The following is a 17282-nucleotide window of genomic DNA, read 5'->3' on the forward strand; positions in this document are numbered from 1 at the left end:
CAGTCCTTATGGGGCAGAAGTACTTATGGGGCAGTAGTTATGGGGCAGCAGTCCTTATGGGGCAGCACTTATGGAGCAGTACTTATGGGGCAGCAGTCCATATGGGCAGCAGTACTTATGGAGCAGTAGTTATGGGGCAGCAGTCCTTATGGGGCAGAAGTACTTATGGGGCAGTAGTTATGGGGCAGCAGTCCTTATGGGGCAGCACTTATGGAGCAGTACTTATGGGGCAGCAGCCCTTATGGGGCAGCACTTATGGAGCAGTACTTATGGGGCAGCAGTCCATATGGGGCAGCAGTACTTATGGGGCAGCAGTACTTATGGAGCAGTAGTTATGGGGCAGCAGTCCTTATGGGGCAGCACTTATGGAGCAGTACTTATGGGGCAGCAGCCCTTATGGGGCAGCACTTATGGAGCAGTACTTATGGGGCAGCAGCCCTTATGGGGCAGCAGTCCATATGGGGCAGCAGTACTTATGGAGCAGTAGTGATGGGGCAGCAGTCCATATGGGGCAGTCCTTATGGAGCAGTAGTTATGGGGCAGCAGCCCTTATGGGGCAGCACTTATGGAGCAGTACTTATGGGGCAGCAGCCCTTATGGGGCAGCAGTAGTTATAGGGCAGCAGTCCTTATGGGGCAGTACTTATGGGGCAGCAGTACTTATGGGGCAGTACTTATGGGGCAGCGTTGCCCACGCGGTGCCTCCGGGGCCGCTCCCGTGGCTGAGCGGAAGGGCGGTGGCTGCGCGGGGGGGGGGGGGGGGGGGGGAGGAAAACGGTGCCCGCGGGCGGTGGGGCGGCGCTGTGGGGCGGTGCTGTGGGGCGGTGCTGTGGGGCGGCGCTGTGGGGCGGCGCTGTGGGGCGGCGCTGTGGGGCGGCGTTCCGTGGCCGTGAGTCACGCGCGGGGTTTCCCTGCGGCGCTTCCGGTGGTGCCACTGCGGGAACGGGCGGTGCCCCGCAGCGCTGCCCCACGGCGTGCCCCATAGAGCCGCCCCATAGCGCCGCCCCATGGAGACGCCCCATAGAGCCGCCCCATAGCGCCGCCCCATAGCGCCGCCCCATGGAGACGCTCCATAGAGCCGCCCCATAGAGCCGCCCCATAGCGCCAACCTATAGCGCTGCCCCACGGCATGCCCCATAGAGCCGCCCCATAGCGCCGCCCCATAGCGCCAACCTATAGCGCTGCCCCACATCGTGCCCCATAGCGCCGCCCCATAGAGCCGCCCCATAGCGCCGCCCCATAGAGCCGCCCCATGGAGACGCCCCATAGAGCCGCCCCATAGAGCCGCCCCATGGAGCCGCCCCATAGCACCAACCTATAGTGCCAACCTATAGCGCTGCCCCACGTCGTGCCCCATAGAGCCGCCCCATAGCGCCGCCCTATAGCGCCGCCCCATGGAGACGCCCCATAGAGCCGCCCCATAGCGCCGCCCCATGGAGCCGCGCCATAGCACCAACCTATAGTGCCAACCTATAGCGCTGCCCCACGGCGTGCCCCATAGAGCCGCCCCATAGCGCCGCCCCATAGCGCCGCCCCATGGAGACGCCCCATGGAGCCGCCCCATAGAGCCGCCCCATAGAGCCGCCCCATAGCGCCGCCCCATGGAGACGCCCCATAGAGCCGCCCCATAGAGCCGCCCCATAGAGACGCCCCATAGAGCCGCCCCATAGAGCCGTCCCATAGAGCCGCCCCATAGCGCCGCCCCATAGAGCCGTCCCATAGAGCCGCCCCATAGCGCCGCCCCATAGCGCCAACCCATAGCGCCGCCCCATAGCGCCAACCCATAGAGCCGCCCCATAGCGCCAACCTATAGCGCTGCCCCACATCGTTCCCCATAGCGCCGCCCCATAGAGCTGCCCCATAGTGCCGCCCCATAGCGCCAACCTATAGTGCTGCCCCACATCGTGCCCCATAGCGCCGCCCCATAGAGGCGCCCCATAGAGCCGCCCCATAGCGCCGCCCCATAGCGCCAACCTATAGTGCTGCCCCACATCGTGCCCCATAGCGCCGCCCCATAGCGCCGCCCCATAGCGCCGCCCCATAGAGCCGCCCCATGGAGACGCCCCATAGAGCCGCCCCATAGCGCCACCCCATGGAGACGCCCCATAGAGCCGCCCCATAGCGCCGCCCCATGGAGACGCCCCATAGAGCCGCCCCATAGCGCCGCCCCATGGAGCCGCCCCATAGCACCAACCTATAGTGCCAACCTGTAGCGCTGCCCCACGTCGTGCCCCATAGAGCCGCCCCATAGAGCCGCCCCATAGCGCCGCCCCATAGCGCCAACCTATAGCGCCGCCCCATAGAGCCGCCCCATAGTGCCAACCCATAGAGCCGCCCCATAGCGCCAACCTATAGCGCTGCCCCACACCGTGCCCCATAGCGCCGCCCCATAGCGCCACCCCATAGCGCCACCCCATAGCGCTGCCCCACATCGTGCCCCATAGCGCCGCCCCACAGAGCCGCCCCATAGCGCTGTCCCACATGCCCCCCCTTAGCCCCCCATATTCCCCCATATTCCCCCATCTCCCCCCCCATAGCCCCCCATATACCCCCCCCAGCCCCTCATCTCCCTCACCTCCCCACACATTCCCCTATAGCCCCCCATATTCCCCCATATCCCCCCCACAGCCCCCCATCTCCCCCCACAGCCCCCCATCTCCCCCCCTCCAGCCCCCCATCTCCCCCCCGCCCCACACATTCCCCTATAGCCCCCCATATTCCCCCATATTCCCCCATATCCCCCCATAGCCCCCCATCTCACCCCCCATAGCCCTTCACAGCCCCCCATATTCCTCCATAGCCCCCCATATTCTCCCATATCCCCCCATCTCCCCCCCATAGCCCCCCATATCCTCTCCCAGCCCCCCATCTCCCCCCCGCCCCACACATTCCCCCCCAGCCCCCCATATTCCTCCCCCAGCCCCCCATCTCCCCCCCGCCCCACACATTCCCCCCCAGCCCACCATATTCCCCCCCAGCCCCCCATATCTCCCCCCCGCCCCACACATTCCCCCACAGCCCCCCTTCTCCCCCCCGCCCCACACATTCCCCCACAGCCCCCCATAGACCCCATATTCCCCCATCTCCCCCCCCCCAGCCCCCCATATACCCCCCCTGCCCCCCATCTCCCCCCCCACAGCCCCCCATCTCCCGCCCCATAGCCCCCCATATCCCCCCCCACCCCCCATCTCCCCCCCCCCCGCCCCCCATATACCCCCCCTGCCCCCCATATTCCCCCCCCCAGCCCCCCATCTCCCCCCCGCCCCACACATTCCCCCCCAGCCCCCCATATTCCCCCCGTTTGACGCCTCCCCCGCTGTGTTGCAGATGAAAGGGACCGCGTGCAGAAGAAGACCTTCACCAAATGGGTCAACAAACACCTCCTCAAGGTACGGCTGCCCCACGGCTGCCCCACACATCCGCTCTGCCCCACAGCGGCCCCACACGTCTGCTCTGCCCCATATCGGCCCCACGGCTGCCCCACGGCTGCCCCACACATCTGCTCTGCCCCACACATCCGCTCTGCCCCACATCGGCCCCACGGCTGCCCCACATCACCACTCTGCCCCACATCTGCCCCACAGCGCTGCTCTGCCCCACATCTGCCGCACATCATCTGCCCCACACAGCCATTCTGCCCCACATCGGCCCCCCATCTGCCCCACACATCTGCTCTGCCCCACAGCGGACCCACGTCGGCTCCATATCGCCACTCTGCCCCACAGCTGCCCCACACATCCGCTCTGCCCCACAGCGGCCCCACGGCTGCCCCACACATCCGCTCTGCCCCACATCGGCCCCACGGCTGCCCCACGGCTGCCCCACACATCCGCTCTGCGCCACAGCTGCCCCACGGCTGCCCCACACATCCGCTCTGCCCCACACATCCGCTCTGCCCCACATCGGCCCCACGGCTGCCCCACACATCCGCTCTGCCCCACATCGGCCCCACGGCTGCCCCACACATCTGCTCTGCCCCACACATCCGCTCTGCCCCACGGCTGCCCCACGTCGGCCCCACATCATCTGCCCCACAGCGGCCCCACACTGCCATTCTGCCCCACATTGGCCCCCCATCTGCCCCACACATCCGCTCTGCCCCACGGCTGCCCCACACATCCACTCTGCCCCACGGCTGCCCCACACATTCGCTCTGCCCCACATCGACCCCACAGCTGCCCCACGGCTGCCCCACACATCCGCTCTGCCCCATATCGGCCCCACGGCTGCCCCACAGCTGCCCCACACATCCGCTGCCCCACACATCCGCTTTGCCCCACGGCTGCCCCACACATCCACTCTGCCCCACGGCTGCCCCACACATCTGCTCTGCCCCACATCGACCCCACGGCTGCCCCACGGCTGCCCCACACATCCGCTCTGCCCCACATCGACCCCACGGCTGCCCCACGGCTGCCCCACACATCCGCTCTGCCCCACAGCGGCCCCACGGCTGCCCCACACATCCGCTCTGCCCCACGGCTGCCCCACGGCTGCCCCACACATCCGCTCTGCCCCACAGCGGCCCCACGGCTGCCCCACACATCCGCTCTGCCACACATCGGCCCCACATCTGCCTCACATTGCCACTCTGCCCCACGTCAGCCGCACGTCGGCCCCACATCATCTGCCCCATACCGCTGCTCTGCCCCACGGCTGCCCCACACATCTGCTCTGCCCCACACACCCGCTCTGCCCCACGGCTGCCCCACACATCCGCTCTGCCCCACATCGGCCCCACGGCTGCCCCACACATCCGCTCTGCCCCACACATCCGCTCTGCCCCACGGCTGCCCCACGGCTGCCCCACACATCCGCTCTGCCCCACGGCTGCCCCACATCTGCCTCACATTGCCACTCTGCCCCACGTCAGCCGCACGTCGGCCCCACATCATCTGCCCCATACCACATCAGCTGCCCCATCTGCCCCACAGCTGCCCCACACACCTGCTCTGCCCCACGGCTGCCCCACACATCTGCTCTGCCCCACGGCTGCCCCACACATCCGCTCTGCCCCACGGCTGCCCCACACATTCACTCTGCCCCACGGCTGCCCCACACATCCGCTCTGCCCCACATCGGCCCCACGGCTGCCCCACATCACCACTCTGCCCCACATCTGCCCCACAGCGCTGCTCTGCCCCACATCTGACCCACACAGCCATTCTGCCCCACAGCGGCCCCCCATCTGCCCCACACATCTGCTCTGCCCCACAGCGGACCCACGTCGGCCCCATATCGCCACTCTGCCCCACAGCTGCCCCACACATCCGTTCTGCCCCACAGCGGCCCCACGGCTGCCCCACACATCCGCTCTGCCCCACATCGGCCCCACGGCTGCCCCACGGCTGCCCCACACATCCGCTCTGCCCCACGGCTGCCCCACGGCTGCCCCACACATCCGCTCTGCCCCACATCGGCCCCACATCTGCCTCACATTGCCACTCTGCCCCACGTCAGCCGCACATCGGCCCCACATCATCTGCCCCATACCGCTGCTCTGCCCCACGGCTGCCCCACACATCCGCTCTGCCCCACAGTGGCCCCACGACTGCCCCACACATCCGCTCTGCCCCACATCGGCCCCACATCTGCCTCACATTGCCACTCTGCCCCACGTCAGCCGCACGTCGGCCCCACATCATCTGCCCCATACCACATCAGCTGCCCCATCTGCCCCACAGCTGCCCCACACATCTGCTCTGCCCCACGGCTGCCCCACACATCCGCTCTGCCCCACGGCTGCCCCACACATTCACTCTGCCCCACGGCTGCCCCACACATCTGCTCTGCCCCACATCGGCCCCACATCTGCCTCACATTGCCACTCTGCCCCACGTCAGCCGCACATCAGCCCCACATCATCTGCCCCATACCGCTGCTCTGCCCCACATCGGCCCCACGGCTGCCCCACACATCCGCTCTGCCCCACACATCCGCTCTGCCCCACGGCTGCCCCACGTCGGCCCCACATCATCTGCCCCACAGCGGCCCCACACTGCCATTCTGCCCCACATTGGCCCCCCATCTGCCCCACACATCCGCTCTGCCCCACGGCTGCCCCACACATCCACTCTGCCCCACGGCTGCCCCACACATTCGCTCTGCCCCACGGCTGCCCCACACATCCGCTCTGCCCCACATCGACCCCACGGCTGCCCCACGGCTGCCCCACACATCCGCTCTGCCCCACATCGGCCCCACGGCTGCCCCACGGCTGCCCCACACATCCGCTCTGCCCCACATCGACCCCACGGCTGCCCCACAGCTGCCCCACACATCCGCTCTGCCCCACATCGGCCCCACGGCTGCCCCACAGCTGCCCCACACATCCGCTCTGCCCCACGGCTGCCCCACGGCTGCCCCACACATCCGCTCTGCCCCACAGCTGCCCCACACATCTGCTCTGCCCCACGTCGGCCCCACATCTGCCCCCCATCACCACTCTGCCCCACGTCAGCCACACATTGGCCCCACATCAACCCCACACATCCGCTCTGCCCCACAGCGGCCCCACACCACTGCTCTGCCCCACGGCTGCCCCACACATCCACTCTGCCCCATAGCTGCCCCACATCATCCGCCCCACAACGCTGCTCTGCCCCACAGCTGACCCACACCACTGCTCTGCCCCACATCTGCCCCACACTGCCACTCTGCCCCACATTGGCCCCACATCGCCACTCTGCCCCACATCTGCCCCACATCACCTGCCCCACACATCCGCTCTGCCCCACAGCGGCCCCACACCGCTGCTCTGCCCCACAGCTGCCCCACGGCTGCCCCACACATCTGCTCTGCCCCACAGCTGCCCCACGTCAGCCCCACAGCTGCCCCACATCACCACTCTGCCCCACGTCAGCCGCACGTCGGCCCCACATCTGCCCCACATCATCTGCCCCACAGCTGTCCCACATCGGCCCCACATCGCCACTGTGCCCCACATCGGCCCCACATCTGCCCCACACCGCCACTCTGCCCCACATCTGCCCCACACCGCCGCTCTGCCCCACATCTGCCCCACATCATCTGCCCCACAGCTGCCCCACATCACCACTGCCCCACAGCGCCGCTCTGCCCCCCCATTTCCTCCCACCCCCTCATTTGTTTGCCTGCTGGGTTGCGGTGCTGCCGGGGCTGTGTGTGCTGCGTGTCAATGCGTGTCAACGCGTGTCAACGCGTGTCGCTGCGTGTCAATGCGTGTCAATGCGTGTCAGTGTGTGTTGCTGCGTGTCAATGCGTGTCAATGCGTGTCAATGCGTGTCGCTGTGTGTTGCTGCGTGTCAATGCGTGTCAATGCATGTCAATGCGTGTCAATGCGTGTCAATGCGTGTCACTGCATGTAAATGCGTGTCAACGCGTGTCAATGTGTGTGTGTGCCGTGCATCACCGTGTGCTGCGTGTCAATGCGTGTCACTGCGTGTCACTGCGTGTCAATGCGTGTCAACGCGTGTCAACGCGTGTCGCTGCGTGTCAATGCGTGTCAATGTGTGTTGCTGCGTGTCAATGCGTGTCAATGCGTGTCAATGCGTGTCGCTGTGTGTTGCTGCGTGTCAATGCGTGTCAATGCATGTCAATGCGTGTCAATGCGTGTCAATGCGTGTCACTGCATGTCAATGCGTGTGCTGCATGTGCTGCGTGTGTGTGCTGTGCATCACTGTGTGCTGCGTGTCAATGCGTGTCACTGCGTGTCAATGCGTGTCAATGCGTGTCGCTGCGTGTCAATGCATGTCAGTGCGTGTCGATGCGTGTGTGTGTGCTGTGCATCACCGTGTGCTGCATGTCACTGCGTGTCAATGCGTGTCAATGCGTGTGTGTGCCGTGCATCACTGTGTGCTGCGTGTCAATGCGTGTCAATGCGTGTCACTGCGTGTCACTGCGTGTCAATGTGTATCAAAGCGTGTCGCTGCGTGTCAATGCGTGTCGCTGCATGTCACTGCGTGTGCTGCATGTGCTGCGTGTGTGTGCCGTGCATCACTGTGTGCTGTGTGTCACTGCGTGTCACTGCGTGTCAATGCGTGTCACTGCGTGTGTGTGCCGTGCATCACTGTGTGCTGCGCGTCAATGCGTGTCAATGCGTGTCACTGCGTGTCAATGCGTGTCAATGTGTATCAAAGCGTGTCGCTGCGTGTCAATGCGTGTCGCTGCATGTCACTGCGTGTGCTGCATGTGCTGCGTGTGTGTGCCGTGCATCACTGTGTGCTGTGTGTCACTGCGTGTCACTGCGTGTCAATGCGTGTCACTGCGTGTGTGTGCCGTGCATCACTGTGTGCTGCGCGTCAATGCGTGTCAATGCGTGTCACTGCGTGTCAATGCGTGTCAATGTGTGTTGCTGCATGTCAATGCGTGTTGCTGCGTGTCAATGCGTGTGTGTGCCGTGTATCACCGTGTGTTGCGTGTTGATGTGTGTCACTGAGTGTCACTGCGTGTCAATGCATGTTTGTGCCCTACATCACCGTGTGCTGCGTGTCACTGCGTGTCAATGCGTGTCGCTGCGTGTCAGTGTGTTAATCCGTGTCAATGCGTGTGCTGTGTGTGTGTGCCGTGCATCACTGTGTGCTGTGTGTCACTGCGTGTCACTGCGTGTCAATGCGTGTCAATGCGTGTCACTGCGTGTCAATGCGTGTGTGTGCCGTGCATCTGTGTGCTGCGTGTGCTGCGTGTCACTGCGTGTCAATGTGCATCAATGCGTGTCAATGCGTGCCAATGCGTGTCAATGTGTCAATGTGTGTCAATGCGTGTCAGTGCGTGTCGATGCATGTCAGTGCATGTCACTGCGTGTGTGCCATGCATTGCCGTCTGCTGCGTGTCAATGCGTGTCACTGTGTGTCACTGCGTGTCAATGCGTGTCAATGCATGTCACTGCGTGTCAACGCGTGTCACTGCGTGTCAATGCGTGTCACTGCGTGTGCTGTGTGTGTGTGCCGTGCATCACTGTGTGCTGTGTGTCACTGCATGTCAATGCGTGTCAATGCATGTCAGTGCATGTGTGTGCTGTGCATCACTGTGTGCTGCGTGTCAATGCGTGTCACTGCGTGTCAATGCGTGTCACTGCGTGTCACTGTGTGTGTGTGCCGTGCATCACCATGTGCTGCGTGTCAATGCGTGTCAATGCATGTCAATGCGTGTGCTGCATGTGTGTGCTGTGTGCATCACTGTGTGTGACTGCGTGTCAATGCGTGTGTGTGCCATGCATCACCGTGTGCTGCGTGTCAGGGCATGTCAGTGCGTGTCAATGCGTGTCACTGCATGTCACTGCGTGTGTGTGCCGTGCATCACTGTGTGCTGCGTGTCAATGCATGTCAATGCGTGTCACTGCATGTCACTGCGTGTGCTGTTCCATGTGCACTGTTCCATGTGCACTATTCTGTGTGCTATTTCATATACGCTGTTCCATGTTCACTATTCCGTGTGCTGTTCCGTGTGCACTATTCCATGTTCACTATTGCATGTTCACTGTTCCATGTGCACTATTCCGTGTGCTATTCCATGTTCACTATTCCGTGTGCTGATCGATATGCACTATTCCATGTGCTGTTCCATGTGCACCGTTCCATGTTCACTATTGCATGTTCACTATTCCGTGTGCTATTCCATATGCACTATTCCATGTTCACTATTCCGTGTGCACTGTTCCGTGTGCACTATTTCACATGTGCTATTCCGTGTGCTGTTCCATGTGCACTGTTCCGTGTTCACTATTCCATGTTCACTATTCCATGTGCTGTTCCATATGCATTGTTCCATGTTCACTATTCCATGTGCTGTTCCATGTCCACCGTTCCGTGTTCACTATTCCATGTTCACTATTCCGTGTGCACTGTTCTATGTGCACAATTCCATGTGCTGTTCCATGTGCACTGTTCCATGTTCACTATTGCATGTTCCGTGTTCCGTGTGCACCGTTCCGTGCTGCTATTCCATGTGCACTATTCCATGTTCACTATTCCATGTGCTGTTCCACATGCACTATTCCATGTGCTGTTCCATGTTCACTATTCCATGTGCACTATTCCGTGTGCTATTCCATGTGCACTATTCCATGTTCACTATTCCATGTGCTATTCCGTGTGCTGTTCCATGTGCACTATTTCACATGTGCTATTCCATGTGCTATTCCATGTGCTGTTCCATATGCACTATTCCATGTGCTGTTCCGTGTGCACCGTTCCATGTTCACTATCGCATGTGCACTATTCCATGTTCACTATTCCATGTGCTGTTTCGTGTGCACTGTTCCATGTTCACTGTTCCGTGTTCACTATTCCATGTTCACTATTCCGTGTGCACTGTTCTATGTGCACTATTCCATGTGCTGTTCCGTGTGCTGTTCCATGTTCACTATTCCGTGTTCACTATTCCATGTGCTATTCCATGTGCACTGTTCCATGTTCACTATTCCATGTGCGCTGTTCCATGTGCACTATTCCAAGTTCACTATTCCATGTGCTGATCGATATGCACTATTCCATGTGCTGTTCCATGTGCACCGTTCCATGTTCACCATTGCATGTTCACTATTCCATGTTCACTATTCCGTGTGCTATTTCATATGCACTGTTCCGTGTTCACTATTCCATGTGCTGTTCCAGGTGCACTGTTCCATGTTCACCATTGCATGTTCCGTGTTCCGTGTGCACTATTCCATGTGCTGTTCCATGTGCACTATTTCACATGTGCTATTCCGTGTGCTATTCCATGTGCACTATTCCATGTTCACTATTCCGTGTGCACTGTTCCGTGTGCACTGTTCGATATGCACAATTCCATGTGCTGTTCCATGTGCACCGTTCCATGTTCACCATTGCATGTTCACTGTTCCGTGTGCTATTCCATGTGCACTATTCCATGTTCACTATTCCATGTGCTGTTCCATGTGCACCGTTCCATGTTCACTATTCCATGTGCGCTGTTCCGTGTGCTATTTCAATATGCACTGTTCCATGTTCACTGTTCCGTGTGCTGTTCCATGTGCATTGTTCCATGTTCACTATTCCATGTCTACTATTAAATGTGCACTATTCCATGTTCACTATTCCATGTGCTGTTCCATGTGCACTATTTCACATGTGCTATTCCGTGTGCTTTTCCATGTGCACTATTCCATGTTCACTATTCCATGTGCTGTTCCGTGTGCACTGTTCCATGTTCACCATTGCATGTTCCGTGTTCCGTGTGCTGTTCGATATGCACTATTCCAAGCTCTGTTCCATGTGCACTGTTCCATGTGCACTATTCCACGTTCACTATTCCATGTGCGCTGTTCCATGTGCACTATTCCATGTTCACTATTCCATGTGCACTGTTCCGTGTGCACCGTTCCATGTTCACTATTCCATGTGCGCTATTCCATGTGCTATTCCATGTGCACTATTCCATGTGCTGTTCCATGTGCACCGTTCCATGTTCACTATTGCATGTTCACTATTCCGTGTGCACTATTCCGTGTGCTATTCCATGTGCACTATTCCATGTTCACTATTCCGTGTGCACCGTTCCATGTGCACTATTCCGTGTGCTATTCCGTATGCACTGTTCCATGTTCAGTATTCCATGTTCACTATTCCGTGTGCTATTCCATGTGCGCTATTCCGTGTGCTGTTCCGTGTGCACAATTCTGTGTGCACCGTTCCATGTTCACCATTGCATGTTCCCCGTTCCGTGTGCACCGTTCCGTGCTGCGTTGTGTCGTCCGTTCCGCGTTCCCCCCCTCACCTCTCTCCTCTCTGCCCCCCACAGCACCCGTGCAAAAAGGTGGGTGTGAGTGCACGTGGGGGGGGGGGGGGTGCACGTGTGTGTGTGTACATGTGTGTGTGTACATGTGTGTGTGTGTACGTGTGTGTGAGTGCACGTGTGTGTGTGTACATGTGTGTGTGTGTACATGTGTGTGAGTGCACGTGTGTGTGTGTGTACATGTGTGTGAGTGCACGTGGGGGGGGTGCACGTGTGAGTGTGTGTACATGTGTGTGTGTGTACATGTGTGTGTGTGTACGTGTGTGTGTGTACATGTGTGTGTGTGTACATGTGTGTGTGTGTACGTGTGTGTGTGTACATGTGTGTGTGTGTACATGTGTGTGTGTGTACGTGTGTGTGTGTACGTGTGTGTGTGTACGTGTGTGTGTACGTGTGTGTGTGTACATGTGTGTGTGTGTACATGTGTGTGAGTGCACGTGTGTGTGTGTGTACATGTGTGTGTGTGTACATGTGTGTGTGTGTACATGTGTGTGTGTGTACATGTGTGTGAGTGCACATGGGGGGGAGTGCACATGTGTGTGTGTGCATGTGTGTGTGTGTGTGTACATGTGTGTACATGTGTGTGAGTGCACGTGGGGGGGGTGCACATGGGTGTGTGTGTACATGTGTGTGTGTGTACATGCGTGTGTGTGTACATGTGTGTGAGTGCACCTGTGTGTGTGTGTACATGTGTGTGAGTGCACGTGGGGGGGGAGTGCACATGTGTGTGTATGTGCATGTGTGTGAGTGCACGTGGGGGGGTGCACATGTGTGTGTGTGTGTACATGTGTGTGTGTGTACGTGTGTGTGAGTGCACGTGTGTGTGTGTGTACATGTGTGTGTGTACATGTGTGTGCATGTGTGTGAGTGCACGTGGGGTGGGAGTGCACGTGTGTGTGTGTACATGTGTGTGTGTACATGTGTGTGAGTGCACGTGGGTGTGTGTGTACATGTGTGTGTGTACATGTGTGTGTGTGTACATGTGTGTGTGTGTACATGTGTGTGAGTGCACGAGGGGGGGAGTGCACGTGCGTGTGTACATGTGTGTGTGTGTACATTTGTGTGTACATGTGTCCGAGTGCAAGTGGGTGTGTGTACATGTGTGTGAGTGCACGTGGGTGGGTGTGTACATGTGTGTGTGTGTACGTGTGTGTGTGTATGTGCATGTGTGTGAGTGCACGTGGGTGTGTGTGTACATGTGTGTGTGTGTACATGTGTGTGTGTGTACATGTGTGTGTGTATACATGTGTGTGAGTGCACATGTGTGTGTGTGTACATGTGTGTGTGTGTACATGTGTGTTGTGTGTACATGTGTGTGTGTGTTCATGTGTGTGTGTGTACATGTGTGTGTGTGTACATGTGTGTGTGTGTGTACATGTGTGTGAGTGCACATGTGTGTGTGTGAACATGCGTGTGTGTGTACATGTGTGTGAGTGCACCCGTGTGTGTGTGTACATGTGTGTGAGTGCACGTGTGTGTGTGCGTACACGTGTGTACATGTGTGTACATGTGTGTGAGTACACATGGGGGGGGAGTGCACATGTGTGTGTGTGTACATGTGTGTGTGTACATGTGTGTGTGTACATGTGTGTGTGTGTACATGTGTGTGTGTACGTGTGTGTGTGTGTACATGTGTGTGAGTGCACGTGGGTGTGTGTGTACGTGTGTGTGTGTGTACATGTGTGTGAGTGCACGTGGGTGTGTGTGTACATGTGTGTGTGTACATGTGTGTGTGTGTACATGTGTGTGTGTGAACATGTGTGTGTGCACATGTGTGTGAGTACATGTGTGTGAGTGCACGTGGGTGTGTGTACATGTGTGTGTGTGAACATGTGTGTGTGTACATGTGTGTGTGTGTACATGTGTGTGAGTGCACGTGGGTGTGTGTGTACATGTGTGTGTGTGAACATGTGTGTGAGCGCACGTGGGGGGGGAGTGCATGTGGGTGTGTGTACATGTGTGTGTACATGTGTGTGAGTGCATGTGGGTGTGTGTACATGGGTGTGTGTACATGTGTGTGAGTGCGTGTGGGTGTGTGACTGCACATGTGTGTGTGTGCATGTGTGTGTATGTAGATGTGTGTGAGTGCACGTGTGTGTGTCTGTGCACACATGTATGTCCGTGTGCGTGTGAGGTCACATGCATGCGTGTGAGTGCACGTGTGTGTGTCTGTGCACACATGTATGTCCGTGTGCATGTGAGCATACATGCATGCGTGTGAGTTTACGTGTGTGTGTCTGTGCACACATGTATGTCTGTGTGCATGTGAGCGCACATGCATGCGTGTGAGTTCACGTGTGTGTGTCTGTGCACACATGTATGTCCGTGTGCATGTGAGTTCACGTGTGTTTGTGCACACATGTATGTCCGTGTGTCTGTATGCACACATGCATGTGTGTGAGCTCACGTGTGTGTGTCTGTGCACACATGTATGTCCGTGTGCGTGTGAGGTCACATGCATGCGTGTGAGTTCACGTGTGTGTGTCTGTGCACACATGTATGTCCGTGTGCATGTGAGCGCACATGCATGCGTGTGAGTTCACGTGCGTGTGTCTGTACGCACATGTATGTCCGTGTGTGTGTGAGTTCACGTGTGTTTGTGCACACATGTATGTCCGTGTGTGTGTGAGGTCACATGCATGCGTGTGAGTTCATGTGTGTGTGTCTGTGCACACATGTATGTCCGTGTGTGTGAGTTCACGTGTGTGTGTCTGTACACACATGTATGTCCATGTGTGTGAGCGCACATGTATGTGTGTGAGTTCACGTATGTGTGTCTGTTCACACATGTATGTCCGTGTGCGTGTGAGTTCACGTGTGTTTGTGCACACATGTATGTCCATGTGTGTGTGAGCGCACATGTATGCGTGTGAGTTCACGTGTGTGTGTCTGTGCACACATGTATGTCCGTGTGCGTGTGAGTTCACATGTATGCGTGTGAGTTCACGTGTTTGTGTCTGTGCACACATGTATGTCCATGTGCGTGTGAGCGCGCATGTATGTGTGTGAGTTCACGTGTGTGTGTCTGTATGCACATGTATGTCCGTGTGTGTGTGAGTTCACGTGTGTGTGTCTGTGCACACATGTATGTCCGTGTGTGTGTGAGTTCACGTGTTTGTGTCTGTGCACACATGTATGTCCGTGTGTGTGTGAGCGCACATGTATGCATGTGAGTTCACGTGTGTGTGTCTGTGCACACATGTATGTCCGTGTGCGTGTGAGGTCACATGTATGCGTGTGAGTTCACGTGTGTGTGTCTGTGCACACATGTATGTCCGTGTGCGTGTGAGTTCACATGCATGCGTGTGAGTTCACGTGTGTGTGTCTGTGCACACATGTATGTCCATGTGTGTGTGAGTTCACGTGTGTGTGTCTGTGCACACACATATGTCCGTGTGCGTGTGAGGTCACATGTATGCGTGTGAGTTCACGTGTGTGTGTCTGTGCACACATGTATGTCCGTGTGTGTGTGAGGTCACATGCATGCGTGTGAGTTCATGTGTGTGTGTCTGTGCACACATGTATGTCCGTGTGCATCTGAGTTCACATGCATGCGTGTGAGTTCACGTGTGTGTGTCTGTGCACACATGTATGTCCCTGTGTGTGTGAGCGCACATGCATGTGTGTGACTTCACATGTGTGTGTCTGTTCACACATGTATGTCCGTGTGCGTGTGAGTTCACATGCATGCGTGTGAGTTCACGTGTGTGTCTGTACACACATGTATGTCCGTGTGTGTGTGAGCGCACATGTATGTTTGTGCGTGTCAGTACACGTGCCTGTACATGTCTGTACACGTGTGTGTGCACGTATGTGTGTGTGAGCACACGTGTGTGTGTGAGTGCACATGTGTGTGTGCCCCCATGTCACACCTCACCCTGCACTGCAATAGGGGCTGCTGTGGGGCACACCGGGATCTATGGGGCACACAGATCTGTGGGGCACACTGGGATCTGTGGGGCACTGAGATCTGTGGGGCACACAGGGATCTATGGGGCACAGTGGGGTCTGTGGGGCACAGTGGGATCTATGGGGCACAGTGGGATCTGTGGGGCACACTGGGATCTATGGGGCACACAGATCTGTGGGGCACACGAGGATCTATGGGGCACAGTGGGGTCTGTGGGGCACAGTGGGATCTGTGGGGCACGCTGAGATCTATGGGGCACACTGGGAGCTGTGGGGCACGCTGGGATCTATGGGGCACAGTGGGATCTGTGGGGCACACTGAGATCTGTGGGGCACACGGGGATCTGTGGGGCACACGGGGATCTATGAGGCACAGTGGGAGCTGTGGGGCACACGGGGATCTATGGGGCACACAGAGATCTATGGGGCACACAGAGATCTATGGGGCACACTGCGATCTATGGGGCACACTGGGGGCTGTGGGGCACATGGGAATCTATGGGGCACAGTGGGAGCTGTGGGGCACACAGATCTGTGGGGCACAGTGGGATCTATGGGGCACACCGGGGTCTGTGGGGCACACTGAGATCTATGGGGCACACTGGGTTCTATGGGGCACAGTGGGGTCTGTGGGGCAAACTGAGTTCTATGGGGCACACGGGGATCTATGGGGCACAGTGGGAGCTGTGGGGCACACTGGGATCTATGGGGCACACTGGGAGCTGTGAGGCATGCTGAGATCTATGGGACACACTGGGGTCTATGGGGCACAGTGGGATCTATGGGGCACTGGGATCTGTGGGGCACAGTGGGAGCTGTGGGGCACGCTGAGATCTATGGGGCACAGTGGGAGCTGTGGGGCACACTGGGAGCTGTGGGGCACACTGGGATCTATGGGGCACAGTGGGGTCTATAGGGCACACTGGGATCTATGGGGCACTGGGATCTATGGGGCACACCGGGAGTTGTGGGGCACGCTGGGATCTGTGGGGCACAGTGGGGTCCATGGGGCACACGGTTATCTATGGGGCACAGCGGGGTCTGTGGGGCAAACTGAGATCTATGGGGCACACTGGGATCTGTGGGGCACACTGGGATCTATGGGGCACACTGAGATCTGTGGGGCACACTGGGATCTATGGGGCACACTGGGATCTGTGGGGCACAGTGGGGTCTGTGGGGCACACTGGGAGCTGTGGGGCACGCTGAGATCTATGGGGCACACGAGGATCTATGGGGCACACTGAGATCTGTGGGGCACACTGAGATCTATGGGGCACACGGGGATCTATGGGGCACACTGGGATCTGTGGGGCACAGTGGGGTCTGTGGGGCACACTGGGAGCTGTGGGGCACACTGAGATCTATGGGGCACACGGGGATCTGTGGGGCACAGTGGGAGCTGTGGGGCACACTGAGAGCTGTGGGGCACGCTGAGATCTATGGGGCACACTGGGTTCTATGGGGCACAGTGGGGTCTGTGGGGCAAACTGAGTTCTATGGGGCACACGGGGATCTATGGGGCACAGTGGGAGCTGTGGGGCACACTGGGATCTATGGGGCACACTGGGAGCTGTGAGGCATGCTGAGATCTATGGGACACACTGGGATCTATGGGGCACAGTGGGAGCTGTGGGGCAC

General features: G+C 58.6%; 1 protein-coding gene across 19 annotated transcripts in view; it reads left to right on the forward strand.

Moving 5' to 3' along the window:
- LOC121109775 (plectin-like) overlaps positions 1 to 17282 on the forward strand; it is a 160878-nt gene that overhangs the window by 93149 nt on the left and 50447 nt on the right. For 11 of the 19 annotated variants that reach the window (XM_040695629.2, XM_040695630.2, XM_040695622.2 and 8 more), the window contains one exon: positions 3327 to 3388. In XM_040695629.2, the coding sequence (XP_040551563.1) occupies positions 3327 to 3388 (62 nt within the window). Of the gene's footprint in view, positions 1 to 3326; positions 3389 to 11738; positions 11754 to 17282 lie in introns of all 19 variants that reach the window. The other 8 variants (XM_046935805.1, XM_040695628.2, XM_040695620.2 and 5 more) reach the window with 1 other exon arrangement.

The sequence above is a fragment of the Gallus gallus genome, chromosome 2 (assembly GCF_016699485.2).
Source record: "Gallus gallus isolate bGalGal1 chromosome 2, bGalGal1.mat.broiler.GRCg7b, whole genome shotgun sequence".
Taxonomy (NCBI): domain Eukaryota; kingdom Metazoa; phylum Chordata; class Aves; order Galliformes; family Phasianidae; genus Gallus; species Gallus gallus.